The sequence below is a fragment of the Notamacropus eugenii genome, chromosome 2, assembly GCF_028372415.1.
Source record: "Notamacropus eugenii isolate mMacEug1 chromosome 2, mMacEug1.pri_v2, whole genome shotgun sequence".
NCBI classification, from domain to species: Eukaryota; Metazoa; Chordata; class Mammalia; order Diprotodontia; family Macropodidae; genus Notamacropus; species Notamacropus eugenii.
The window spans coordinates 43,293,822-43,307,869 of record NC_092873.1 but is presented as its reverse complement, the minus strand read 5'-3'; the positions used below and the strand labels follow the sequence as shown (position 1 = coordinate 43,307,869).

Genomic DNA, 14,048 nt, shown 5'->3' with positions numbered 1-14,048 from the left:
CTTAGCTGTGTCTCCCAGTCCTGGCCTTCTGCTTTTCTGGCTGCATCTGGGGTCTGGTAGTGAGCATTTTTGTGTTAGCCTTCCTTTAGGATGTGTTGGAAGAGCCAGTTCTCTTTAACATCCCTTGCCTGGCCCCAGGACTGGCCCTTCAGGTCTAACGTGCCTGAACTGCTGGGATATTGTCACTCAGCATCTCCGGAGGCCAGAAATGTGATTGAGGGAGAGAAGAGGCTGGTCCTTCAATGATGGGGCAAACACAGGTGGGGTTTGTCTTGTTTTCCCTGCCCAGCCCCCTAGGGAGAAGAGCTTAAGAAGCAAGGCCTGAGGCTGCTTTATTTGGCTACTTAGATGGGCTCCAGCTTTTTACAAAAGGTGGAAGATGGTGTTGATGAGGCTGGCTGTGGGCATTTCCTCATCTCTGCTGGTTTTCAGCATGAGTGTACAAGGGACTACTCTGGGAGTAACAAATAGTGACCCCTCCTTTCCCAGGCTTGGGGTCCCCAGCTCCCTTATAGAGACTGACTCCAGTATAGGCCCTTGTTAGGGGCCTGCAAAGAGCTCACATTGTAGTGGTGGGAAGACACCCCATGAGGGGAAGCTGGGAAGTGAGGGCACAGGGGTAGCAGTGAGGTTTGGAGACGTAGCTCAGCACAAGATAAGGCACAAAAAACAGACTGAGATTCCCAGCTGATGAGAAGAGTGACCTTGTGGAGTGATGGGTGTGAGAGTAGAACAGATGTGCAAGGAGTTCAGTGGGGAGAGAGCCCTACCCAGTGACTGCTTGGTAAAACATTTCTGGAGACCGGGGCTGGCATTTAGGTTTATCCAAAAGCACTCATTTCATGTCTTGAGGCACAATCGTCCCCTTTTCAGTGTCTGGGTTCTTACCCCTTCGGTTACAAGTTCCTTGAGGATAGACTGGCGTTCTTTTTCCTGTTTGTATTCCTTGTGCTGTGTCTGGTGAATAGTAAGTGCTTAGTAAACATTCCTCTGTTCCATCTTTTGAACCATTGACAGAGGTGACTGGTGGTACAGTGGTCTCCCTTCCCAGCTGACAACGCTGCCCTAGCAACTACAGGCAAGAGCTCGGATGATGTTTTAACACTAATTTAATAATAACAAAATCTCATTTTTATCCTCATGATACTGAGGTCATTACTATAATCCCCATCTTATAGATCAGTCAGTAACATTTATGAAGCACCTGCTGTGTACCAGGTAGAAATAGAAAGCTGTTCCTCCCCATCCCTAAGGGAACAGTTGTGTGGGCTAGCAGGCAATCTTCTCTCTGGGTTCTTCAGCTTCTGCCTCTTTACTCACTTGGGCCTCACTGCAGTGAGGAACCTGCAACCCCCATCCATCTATGACTGTCTTGCCAAACACAGACCCTAGCAGTTCTCCTCGGAGGAGCTGTCCTGGCTGCTTCAGCTTCCAGCTGCAGATCCACCTCTGGGCTGGTCCACTGGCCTTGGTTCCATCCAGAAGAAGCTTCTCCTCTAGGTGGTGGGCCTGCCGGTCCTGTAGACAGTGGGCATGGGTGAGCCTCATGGAGGCCTCGAAGAGCTCCGGGAGGATTTTTAGGTGAGATGTAAGTAGACAATAAGCAGTGAGCATTTATTAAGCACTTACTGTGTTCCAGGCACTGTGCAAAACTGGGAGCAGGGGAAGAACAGTATGTCCCAGGTTTAGGGAGTGACTTGAGTTCTCAGCAAGTGTTTGTTGATGTTCTCCAACCCAACGTTCCCGACAGCATGGGCAGCTGCTGCTTTTGTCCAGTTAATAGGATGACTGGTGTTGTGGCCCAGAAAGATGGCTTCTTTCCCCTTTCCCTCCCCCACACCCTCCCCAAGAGGAAGCAAAGATCCTTTCATCCCATCCTGGTGATTCACTGGCTCTGGATGAAACCAGCCAAGCCCATGGGAGGTGGGAGATACATACAGAGGATCAGTCCAAAAGCTGGAAAGTCAGTACCTTCAGACTGGTTTGAGGGGCCTCAGAAAAACCTCAGGCCCAAAATGGGGAGAACAAAGGATTAGAGGTGAAAGGGAAAAGCTGAAGAAATTAGGGAAATCCCTCCCAGGCAGAACATTGGGCCTTGGCAGCCCCCCAGGGCACCTCTTGGCAGAGAGAATGTAGTGTCTCTGGTCTTGCCAAGCAGGGCTGAGTGACCTTAATGTCAACCCTGGCTTCGGGCTGGGGATCTTGGCTTGTCTGAAAGGCTCTTGTGCCCTTAGCTCAGGGCTTGTTCAAACAAGTTACAACCTCTCTGACTCTTTCCTCATCTGTAAAATGACAGGGTCAGATTCAACGACCCCTCTGGTCTCTTTGGACGGAATTTGTGACCCTACGTTGCCAAGAGCACATCTGGATTCACACACAGTGAATAAATTCTTGGGGGAGTTATTTGCATCTAGGAGGAAAAAAATGCAACCCTTTCCCCATCCCTCTAAAAAAGAAAAAAAAGAGGTAGAAACACCTGCTCCCCATCTCCCCACCCCAACCTGGAAGGATGCTCTAGTATGATTGGAACCTGGTCTGGGATTCCTCTTCCTCCCCCTCCTCCGCTCTTCCCCACCCCTCCCCAATCCCACTTGAGGTAACATGGTATTGAAGGGAGTTTGGACCATCAGTGCCCAGAATATGAGGTCAAGTGATCATTGCCAATCTATCAGTGCCTCATTGCAGAGACCCTGGGAAACTGCCACCAGAAGGGGTCGATCCTTCTCCAGTTCGGGAGAGGTCAGTCTTAATTCTGACCTCAGACAGGACAACTGTATCCAAGGGGGTGGTGGAACCAGGTAGAAGTGGCTATGGAGACGTGATTGTTAAATTTTCAGAAATCAGCAAATGCTACAAATTGGGGTTTATTATTGTTGTGGTTGCCTAGATTTAAGAAAGTGAGAGAGAAAATGTTAATAATGCAAATTAAACTTAAAAGTGTATTGTGTTCATTATTTTATATTTTGGAGGATAAGTTGTTTAAATATTTACCAGCATGTGCCTGAATATCCAAGGAATCTCTGTCTCTCTCTCTCTCTCTCTGTCTCTGTCTCTGTCTCTGTCTCTCTCTCTCTCTCTGTATATATATATATATATATATATATATCTGTCTCCTCCGTCTCCCCCTTCCTAAAACCTTAAGTATATGTTTGAGAAGAATCCAGGAGCAAACTGAACATGTGCACATCACCTGAAAACCTGATCTCTTAGCACAGTTCCAAACTTTGGAGTCAGGTCATTTACAGATCTAAAGACTGGCTTAGGGCCCACAGAATATTCCCTGTTTTCCCACCACGGGATGACAAATCAGAAGTGCTGGTGACCATTGGCTTCATACAGGACCCATGTGGTGCACCTCTCCAGCATCAGGCTCATGAGTCACTGGAATGCCAAGATTCTCTTTGGGTAAACAAGTTCTCCCTGTGGGCAGGTACACTGTCTTTGCTTCCTGCTGGCTGCGCCAGCTTCCTCTAAAGTACAGAGTGTCTGGCAGCTAAGTTGATTCCTGAGGTGGCTACTCACCATGGCCTCCCAGCAAGACATGGGAGGATGGAAATCCCAGCATGGGGAAGACCAGCCAGGGCAACAGGTGGGAAATTGTATCCAGGCTCAGGCTCACAGCTGGGATTTGAGACAGCGCACTGCTCTTTGGCTTGTGATACTTGATCTGAAGGCTGAAATACCAAAAATGAATTGCACATAGAATCCTCAGAGCTGGCAAGCAAGCAGCCCAGGTAGGGGTGGGAGGGGCTGGGGAACTCACTTTGGAAAGGAGTTTATAACTGAGTCAAAATACAGGTAGATCAGCAAGCACATTGATTTACCTTCTGGGTTACCATCCATTCGGACTTGAGAGCTCAGGTGCTAGGCACAAAGGGGATGACTGAAGCTCCTTAGAGCAAGAGTAGAGAACTCAGAGACCCTTTAATCCATCTCCAATTTACAGATGAGGTAGCTCTGGGGAAAAGGTAATGATTTGCCCAGGGTCCTATAGAAGTGATGTACAAGAGTCAGTATACTGATCACTTAGGCGGATGGGTGGTGCAATAGATAAGGTGTAGGACTTGAAATCAGATCTGAGTTCAAATCCTGCCTCAGTCACTTACGAGCTGTGTGACCCTGGTCAAGTCATTTAACCCTGGTCTGCCTCAGTTTCCTTATCTACAAAATGGGGAATATACACACATATACGTAATAATACATATGATGTGCACAATAGTATGTGTAACATATATAATAGCACCTACCTCTGAGGGTTCTTGTGATGAGAAAACGTCTAAAGTTCTTTGAAAACCTTAGAGCATTATATAAATGGTAACTCTTAGAATGACTGGGGGCAGCTGGGTGTCGCAATGGATAAAACGGTGGACCTGGTATCAGGAAAACCTGAGTTCAAACCCTCAGACATTTACTAGCTGGGTGACCCTGGGCAAGTCACTCAACCCTTTTGCCTCAGTTTCCTCATCTGTAAAAGGAGCTGGAGAAGGAAATGGGAAACCCCTCTAGTACCTCTGCCAAGAAAACCCCCAGTGGGGTCATGAAGATTCAGACATGACTGAACAACATTATAATGATTAATCCTTAAAATGTGTTATACTTTATGTAAATCTAGCACCTCAGTGGGTTGTAAGTCAGTCAACAAGCATTTGTTAAGCTTACTATGTGCCAAGCAAGGGGAAGATGCAGAAAGGCAAAATCTCAGCCCCTGCCTTCTAGGAGATCCCATCCTAATGGAGGAAGACAACTCACAAACACTGTTCATACAAGATAAATACCGAATAGAGAGAAGGTGACCTCTGGTTACTTTTGATGGCCCTGACAATGCCCACTCATACACAGCAGCGGCCCCTTCGAACCCCGACATAAAGGATGATGAGCCAAGCCCTTCCTTTTAGACATGAGGAAACTGGCAATTTAGGTGGATGTGCTTAGCCTAAGGTCACAGGTCACAGGGACCAGAGGAGATTTGAACCCATACCCTGCCTTGAGTCTGTGATTTTTCCGCTGTAAGAGGTTGATTGCCTAACATGTATCTATCGCATACATGTCTTAGCAGCTTCAAAAACTGTAAACTCAGAAATCTACCGTGCTTCCACTGAAGTGACAAAAGCAGGGGTAGCAATGCTGATCTTAGACAAAGCTAAAGCAAAAACACCTAATTAAAAGAGAGAAGGCAGGAAACATGTTACTAAAGGTACCGTAGACCTTGAAGCAATCAGATTAAAAGAGCAAGAAATAGTCTACCTGTCAAAGCTATGGGGAGGGGAAGAATTCATGACCAAATGAGACAGAGAGTGTTATAAAATGTAGAACAGACCATTTTGATTAGATTAGATTGAAAAGCTCTTGTACAAACAAAACCAAGGCAACCAAGATTAGAAGGAAAGCTGAAGGCAGGGAAACAATCTTTACAGTAAGTGTCTCTGGTAAAGCCCTCATTTCTCAACTATATAGAGAACTGAGTCAAATTTATGAGAATACAAGGCTGCACCCCAACTGATAAATGGTCAACGGAGATGAACAGGCGGTTTTCAGATGATATCTATAGGCATATAAAGAAGTCCTCTAAATCACTTCTGATTAGACAAATGCAAATTGAAAATTGTAAGCTCACTGAGGGAGGAATCCTATTCTGTTCATCTCTTTCTGTTGCACCCAGCATTACACATGGTAGGGAGGGTGCCTGCATTCAAACTCCGATCATCTGATTCCCAATCCAGCATTCGTTCCACACACTGCCTCTCTCAATCATTGTTTCTGAGACTGACTCCTACAGCAGATGTTCAGGGCAAATGTCTAAGTAGAGTGGGTATGGATTATCACTGTCATTAATAGAATTTAAAATATGTCATCATGGGTCAATATAGTTCAGCCTCTGAGAGTGGGAATTTGGGGAGTGAACTCATCGCTGAAATGCTGCCCTCTCCTCGACATCTGGCATCTGCTTAAATCCCTGAGTGACATTGAACAGACCACCTCTCGGGTCACTCTAGGTTTGAACAGCTCTCCTGTTCAGGAAGTCTCATTAGGTCAAGCCTAAATCTGCCTCTCTTGGCTCAGCAAGCCCTTTTCTAGGGCCCTCTATAAGCAGGAGACTGTCCACTCTGGAGTGAAGGTCCTTAAAGGTGAGGAACGTTCCCGGAGCACGTCTCTTCATTATGACGTATAAACCTGTTCTGTAGCTTTCTGGATGGTCAGCCTGCACAATGTTGAAGGTTTCCCTTGCTTCTTAGCAGTCAGTAAAATTATCTTAGAGCCTCATGAGGCATTCTTGGTGTAAGTGGCCTAAAACTGGGGCAGTAAGTCCAGCGCCCATGAACGCTGAGCACTTGTTACTCAGCAAAATACTTGATTGAATAAGTTCATGGGTTATTATTGCACATTCTAATTGTGTGGCTGTCCCTAAGGACTGGGACCTCTCTAACTCATGTGGAAGGCATGTTAAAAACCCTTTTTTGTTCCACTGAAATATTAACAGATATTCCTCAAAAGGCCTTTCCAGGTTTTTCCCTAAGCACAAGGTCAAGAATGACAGGTCTGGAGAAAATGGGTTAAGGGTGGTGACCAAATTTAGAATTACCTAAGGTCTAAAATAGGGAACACAGCTTTCCCCATTCCTTGAAGGGATGAGTCACGATCAGCAGCTCTGCCTGGAGCTAACTTCATACAAGATGCCTCCACATCAGGCACCTCCTGTTGTCCTGTGCCCCTGCATTTCCTTCTGTGTTTTTTATTTATATCCCCGGCACTTAGCACAATGCCTTACATACGTACAGTAGGCACTTACTAAATGTTCACTGAACTGACTTTTTGTCAAGGTTTAGGTTATATGGATCACAAGAAGATTAAGGATATGGTCAAAGGAGGAATTGAACAATTTCAAGATTGGGTTAAATGGCTTTTGTTCACGGTGTAGAATGTTAATGTCAAACTGTACTTCATTATATCCTTACCTCTTCTTCGTTCAAGATTGTTAATTCTCACAGCACAGAAGGATGTCTTAAGGTATGGATGGGAAGACTGTCAGTTTGGACATTTGTTAAGAGAGGATTAACATTCCTCTTCAATGCTCCCTCCTGGATCAGGTACCCAGCCCCTTTCCAACCCCAGCTCCATCACTGCCAGCTCCTCTTTGCTGTACTAGGTCACCCTGAACCTCTGCCTCCCACTTTGCCCAGATCCAGGTCAGCACTATATTTTCTACTCATATTTGTTACATTGCTAGACTTCTGATCCAGCCTTCCTTGACCTTTCCACGCCTGCTATCATCCCGTATCTCTTGTAGCTCAACTCCCAGAAATGACCATCTACAAATATGTACCCCCACTTCCTGTCCTTACAGTCTGGGCTTTGACCTTGTCATTCCAGCAAAATTGCTCTTCAAAGTTAAAATTAGCTGCCAAATGCAATGGCCTTTTCTCAATCCTTTCTCCTTGACCTCTCTACAATAGCATTTGTCAGCTGATCATTCTCTCTCCCGGCTTTCCTCCTGTCTCCTTTGCTGGATCACTCCAACCCTTGGGGGTCTGGCCTGACCTTTCTCTTAGTCTATACCTCATCAGCTCCCAGATTTAATGACTATCTCTATGCTGATGATTCTCACATCTACCTTCTTTGCTAACCTCTAATCTCATATTTCCAACTGCCATTCAGATATCTTGAACTGGATGTCCAGTAATAGACATTTTAAATTCAATGTTCAAAAACATTCATTATCTGTTGCCCTAAATTCCACACCTTCATCCCCCAATTACTGTAGAGGGCAACACCATCCTCCTATCTCCCCAGGCTCATAACCTATAAGTTATCAATTCCTCCAGAACACACCCTATCGTATGCTCTTGATACCGCCCGTGGCATGGACCTGGCCCTCATCACCTCACACCTGGACTATTCTAATAAGTCTTCAGGTAAGTCTATAGCCTCAGGTTTCTACTCATTCCAATCCACCCTCTATTTGACAACTGAAGTGATTCTCCCAGAGTGCACATCTAACTGTAGCACTACCAGCTCAATAAACTTCAATAAACTCCAAGTTCCCTGTTGCCCACAGGAGAAATACTAAATGTTCATTTGGCATTCAAAGATTTTTGCAACCTATCCACTTCTACCTTTCCAATCTTCTTACATACTCTGATCCAATGACACCAGCCTCCTGCTGTTCTACAAATATGTCAATTGGTTCAGGGCATTTTCTGTCACTCTCATGCCTCATCTTCTCCCATCTTCCTGGGTCCCAACAAAAATCCCATTTTCTACACCGGTTTTCCTGCCCCCTCAATTATTTCCTATTTGTCCTATACATGACTAGTTTGGACATATTGTTTGCTTGTCTTTTCCATTAGGTTGTGAGCTCCTTGAAGGAAGGAATTTTCTTTTCTATCTCTAGCACTCAGCACAGTGGTTGGCACATAGGAAGATCTTAATACATTTTGGACTGATGCAGGATGAGCACTGATTCTCCCCCAACCTTATGGTAACCCAAGATGAAAGCTGATAGAAGTCAAGGACTTCTGGCACCCCTTAAACGTCAGCCTGTCATCCAAACCTCAGCCTGTCATCCAAACCTCAGCTGTCCAAGGTCTCAGTGGAAAACTCCATGCCCCTGGATTTCATAACCCACAGGCCCACATGAACAGAACTGGACCATCACCAACTCAAAAGGGCAGCACTGACAGCACAGAATCAATTTTCTCCTTGGCCTTGTGATCTCAAGGGGCGGGCAAAACAAGGCTCACAAAAACACTTATGTAAATGGCAGGACCTGGGAAGTTTCTCTGAAATAAGCCACCACTACACAAATGAACACAATGGAACCCAAAAAATATTCACCGGCCTTAAAAAACCCATTTCCCTTTCTCTGGTGACAAAGCTTTCACTTTAGCTCTCTTTGAATAATTAATTCTCTTTCCTTTGGACAGTTCTACCCACAAACTTTTTTGTAGACTCCAAGAAGGCACAAGAACCATATAGCATCTTCTATGCTTTCATCACACCCTTCCCCCAACCAAAGACAATAAAGTTTCCATTCCCACACTTACAGATCTCACATCCAGGAGGAAATAAACTTTATTTTAATAACTAGCCAGAACTTAAGATACTCTTTTTGCTAAGAGTTTACATCACAATCATTCACTTTGATGAGAGACCACACAAGCATTTGCCTCATCCCAACATTTTATATAATCTCATGTGATCTCCACAGTGGGAATACCTTTCTCCCCCTTGAAGGTTGTTCTGAAACAAAAGGATATTAGTAACAAATAGACAAAGAAACAAAATACTGGTGGTCTCAGCTTTCTTTATCACTTCACTACTAAATATGGATTATGTTCAATTAGATTGGTCTTCAGAGGTGATGCTTCCACTTCCTTTTGGAGGTCTCGATTAGGCTAATCCTACAAAAGAAGGACATGAGTATTACCTTCACCGTAAACATCTACATCAAGGCCGAAAGGAGACTGGGCTGCCTGCTGCTGAGTGAACATAATTCATCAGAAATTCAAGGCTAGGCACTTCTCATAACTTTCCCGGGCCTGCCAGGGGGTGGCGCTGGAGAGCCCAGGAGATCTAAATTCAAATTCTACCTTCATGTAATGCCAATGTAGACCCTCAGTTTCCTCAGTGCATAATGAGAATGCAGCACCTTTGCCTCACAAGGTGGTAGGGATACCACAGAAGCAGCAGCCTCCCCAGGCTCTGTTTAAGGACTTCCAACCACAGCGAACTCATCATTCCCTTCTACAGCCCATTCTACTGACAGCTCAAATCAATGCAAAGTCTTCCCTGTACCCAGCAGACATCTACCTCCCACAAAAGGACGCGTCTGCCAGCATTCTTCTTGGAGGGAGGTCTTCTCTATGAAGATGTGGGCCCCAAGGCAATGATTCTCAGCAGTACGGAGGCTCCTAATGCTCCCAGACGGCAGTGCGGGCATCAGTACTTACCATTTGCAAACCGGCACTGCTTTAGCACCTCGCTAAAGCCCTCACACAGTTTGAGGTCGCCCTGGTTCTGGGCACACTCTAAGAACTGCTTCATCTCGTAGTGGCAGGGACCAAACTGCTGCTGCTGCTGTTGGTATGCGGGCTGGGCTCCCTGAGGCTCCTGGGAAGATGGCATTTTAAGACACTGGAGAAAGGTACCTGGAGCAGATACTCTAAGAACACCACCCACGCTACATTTTTAAAAGAATTAAATTAGAAGATGATCATTAGACTGGAGCTTTTGAAAAACACTCAGATACCTCTACAAAAGACATGGAGATGAACAAGTAAGATCACAAAGCACAGAAGCAGAGAAAGAAAAATGGCTGGACACATGACTAAGGGAGAGACTGATAAGAGACAAGAAGAGGCTGAAAGCCCTAAGACAATTAGCTCTCAAAGATCAGTCTGAAAGGAAACCCTGGAAGTGATTCAGAATGAACCTCTAAAGCCCCACTTTGGGAAGAGCAATAAGAGTTTAATTTCTAATACATTTTGATAGCTCAAGATCTAAAATGCAGCATGATCAGTCCCTATGGTCAGATGCCCCTTTACGAAAACTACTAAGGAATGAGATGGTGGCAGCCCTTGGGGAGGCTGAGGTATCCACTCAGTACATACTAACATACCTGGTAGGTGATATCAGGCCTTGCAGGCTCAGCACTGCTCCCACCACCAAAGCCGCCAGTAATGGCATGACCAATGGTGTGGCCCACAGCTGAGCCCACTGCCACTCCTGCTGCAGTGGTAGCCATCTGGGCCATCAAACCGGGCTGCCTGGGTGCAGCAGCAGGAGGAGCAACTGCAGATGGTGGTACTGCTGCTGGAGGATGAGCTGCTGGTGCTGGGGCAGCTCTCATTGGGGGTGCCCGACTGTAAAAGAAAAGAAAAACGAAAGATTCTACCTCAAACTGACCAAGAGTAGCAAATGCTGGAGGGGGAGTCTTGCAAATTTACATTTTGATAGCCTGGGTCTTTATTTAAAATATTTCTCATTCTTTTAATTACTATTATAATATAAACTCCAAATGTCATTGATTTGTTATTCTGAGAATATTCTGTATGAAAAGAGAGAAATGTAGGGGATATCAAAATAAAAGATATTAACAAAAATTTTTAAAAAGTATTATCATATGGAAGTTATATCCATAGTCCCAAACCTGAAATTATATATGCCTCCATACTACTAACTGACAGAGGACCTAAAAAATCCTACAGGTATAAAAGAAAAATAAACATATATGGACCCAGGACTGGGTTTTAATTCATAGCTGTCCCTGGGGGGCCTTGGACAAGTCACTGTACTATCCATTTTTTTTTAAAGATCCCTGCTGTCAGCAGAGTAAAATAATTTGAAGACTCAATGAAATGAGACATAAAAGCAACCTGAAAACCTTCAAGTGAAATAAAGATCATGCCTTTATCATCAACAGTAACAAAAACAAGGACGAGAGGGACAAACTCCATCCTCAACCATGCTCTGATCAAGTAGGAGAGAAATGATTAGTTCTTGTGTGATACTGGTTGCGCAGACAGACTCATGTGACCGGTGGTGGAGCCAATAATCAAGCAGTGGATTACATTTAGGCTTAAAGGATTTAGTGCGGAAAAATCATTTAATCTAGTACAATCCCTCGTTTCACAGAGCAGGAAGCCAAGGACATTCCCAGTACGGGCAATGTAGAGTCTCCAGGCCCTGAGCAAGACTTTAGAACACAGACTCTTAACTAATTTTAAACTTAATTTCATTAAGTTCATTTTCCATGAACTTAATATATTTTTGTGATAACTGTATTTCTATGTAATTGGTTTCTTTGGTTAACAGGTATTATGAAGCGCCTCCTATGTGCCAGATTAAGCCCTGGAGATAAAGAACAGTTTCTGCTTTAAGGAGCTTGGTCTCTGAGGGGGAGAAAACATCAAAAACAGCTATGTAAAAAGAGATAGAGGATAAACTGGAGATAATCCCAGGAGGAAGCTGGACGAGCAGGAGGTCCTTGGAGAAGGGAGGATTTTAGCTGGAGCTTGAAAAGGCAGGAAATGGAGGTGAGAGGGCGCTCCAGGCCTGGATGAAAGCTAACGAAAGCTGTGCAGGAGGGCCAGCATCACCGGACGGCCTGAGGCCTGGGGGGGCAGGTTGGGGCTTTCTGTTTCATCCCCGATACCCAGGGAGTCACCGGACTTTACTGAACGTGTGTCAGACCCAACCCCCGGGGATCTGCTGGTCCAGGGGCCACCTCCAGGCCTCCCCGTGGCTGTCTGGCCATCTGGGGGCCTCACTTCGGTCCGCTGCACTCGCACGTCACGGCGTCATCCGCCTGACGTCACAGTCCTTAGGCCCTTAAGCGGCGAGCTACAACAATGCCCGGAGCTAAAGCGGAGTGGGGGTAAGAGGGAAGAGTTACACCCAGGCTTCAACACGACAAATCTCACGGCCATTTCGCTTTGAAATAAAACTTTCTGTCCTCTCTAGTTTGTCTAGCGGCTTAAATCACGTAACTACCGAAGCCCGAGGGCGCAGGGAGGTAAACTGAGGCACGGGGCGGAGGGGAGGCCTCCTCAGCCTCCCTGGCGTTCAGGCACCGGGCAGTGCGGCCCCCGCCAGGCTCCAACCTTCCAGCAGCAGGTGCCCCCCTGCGGCGGGAAACACGTGGGCCTCGAAGGGGGGGGGGGGGTAACGCGCAGGCGAGAAGAGGGAGCGGGGGGAGGGGGCCCAGCTAGGTGGCTGCCCCTCCCCCCAGCGGCGTTCCCAGCTGCGTCACAGCGCTTCGAAATGCCGCTCCTCGCCTTCTTCTTTTTCCCGGAGCCACCCTGCCACCGTCTCGTCGCCCCAACTTCGCCTCTCACCTGGCCGGGGGGGCCACCCGGGACGTCCGGCTCCTGCTTCCGCGCGGCATGGTCGTATCCCAAGGGTAGAAGTCCTGGGGAGAAGTGAAAGGCCAGAAGCTGCGACGGCTCCTTGGGGTGCTGGTCTGCAGCCTCTGACCAATCGGTGGCCACCCGCCCGCTCACTCTCGGCCAATCAGTGGCCGCCTTCCTCCACGAGCCGCCGGCGGCCAATCAGCACGTCTCTCGCAAGGCCTTTCCGGCTCGCCCCCCTCTGACCGCATCGTGAAGGTCACTGGGAGGAGCGGCAGAGCCACGCGTCGCGGCCTTTGGACGTCACTAGCCGGGCCTCTCGCAGCCGTTTGTAAGCCGGAAGAACCCGTCGTTGCCTAGCAACCGCCGCTCGGCTGGAGCCGGGAAACCGACCTAAGCTCCTCTGCCAGGGGGCGGGGAGATGTGGCCTTGGCCCGCGAGGCGCCGTCAGGTCAAGTTCTCCCGAGAAGTTTCTCGGTCTCCTCGGGGTCAAGGACCCTGGGGACAGAGTTGCCCTGGCAGCCCCGAAGTTGGGGTAACTCTTTGTATTCTCTGTGCTTAGCACCGCGCCAGGCCCGTACATAGTGGGCGCATAATAAGTGCTTGTTGACTTGACCCGAATCCTGTTCGGAGAGGTGGCCTTTAGGGCCTCCCTAGCCCTTCCCGCAGCCCTGTCCCCTGGGGGCGGAGGCGGTCCGCCTGGCCCAGTGGTCCCAAGCGCAGGGTCTGATTCTCTACCCCAACGCCCCTCCGTGGGTACGGCGCTGGAGCTGCCCGTCTGTATTGTTATTGAGCCAATGAGCATTTATTGGGCGCCCGCTGTGTGCCAGGCGCTGCCCATAGAAAAAAAGCAGAAACCAGCTTCAGTTCTCAAGGGGCTCGGTCCAAAAGGGAGAAGAGAGACCGCTCTAAACACACAAGGTTTATTAACGCGGTTTGGGGTTGCTGGGAACCCGGAAATGTCCGGGTACAGGGCGCGTCTGCCTTGAAAGGCCTGAGGCACTCGCCAAGGTTTATAGTAAGGCCAATGGAGCGGGCTCCATTGCTAAAGAAGCTGCCCCTTGATGGGGGTGAGGGGGGCACGTACCCCAAAAAGGAGCAGTGAGAAGATCTGAACGGGATGAAGGGGGGCAAATGGCCTGGGGCAGGCCCAAGGACCGCTCAGTATCCGGGCGGGCCGGGCCGGGCCGTGGGTGGGCAGCT

At 47.6% G+C, this 14,048-nt stretch overlaps 1 protein-coding gene across 1 annotated transcript; it reads right to left on the bottom strand.

The window, feature by feature from the left end:
* Positions 1–9,037: 9,037 nt before the first annotated feature.
* CHCHD2 (coiled-coil-helix-coiled-coil-helix domain containing 2) lies at positions 9,038–13,085 on the bottom strand. Its single transcript, XM_072640095.1, has 4 exons — positions 12,834–13,085; positions 10,616–10,859; positions 9,948–10,107; positions 9,038–9,398 (listed from the first exon to the last, which is right to left on the bottom strand). Exons 1-4 carry the CDS (start codon positions 12,881–12,883, stop codon positions 9,388–9,390), a joined length of 465 nt encoding a protein of 154 aa, XP_072496196.1. The 5' UTR covers positions 12,884–13,085; the 3' UTR covers positions 9,038–9,387.
* Between the last annotated feature and the right edge of the window lie 963 nt (positions 13,086–14,048).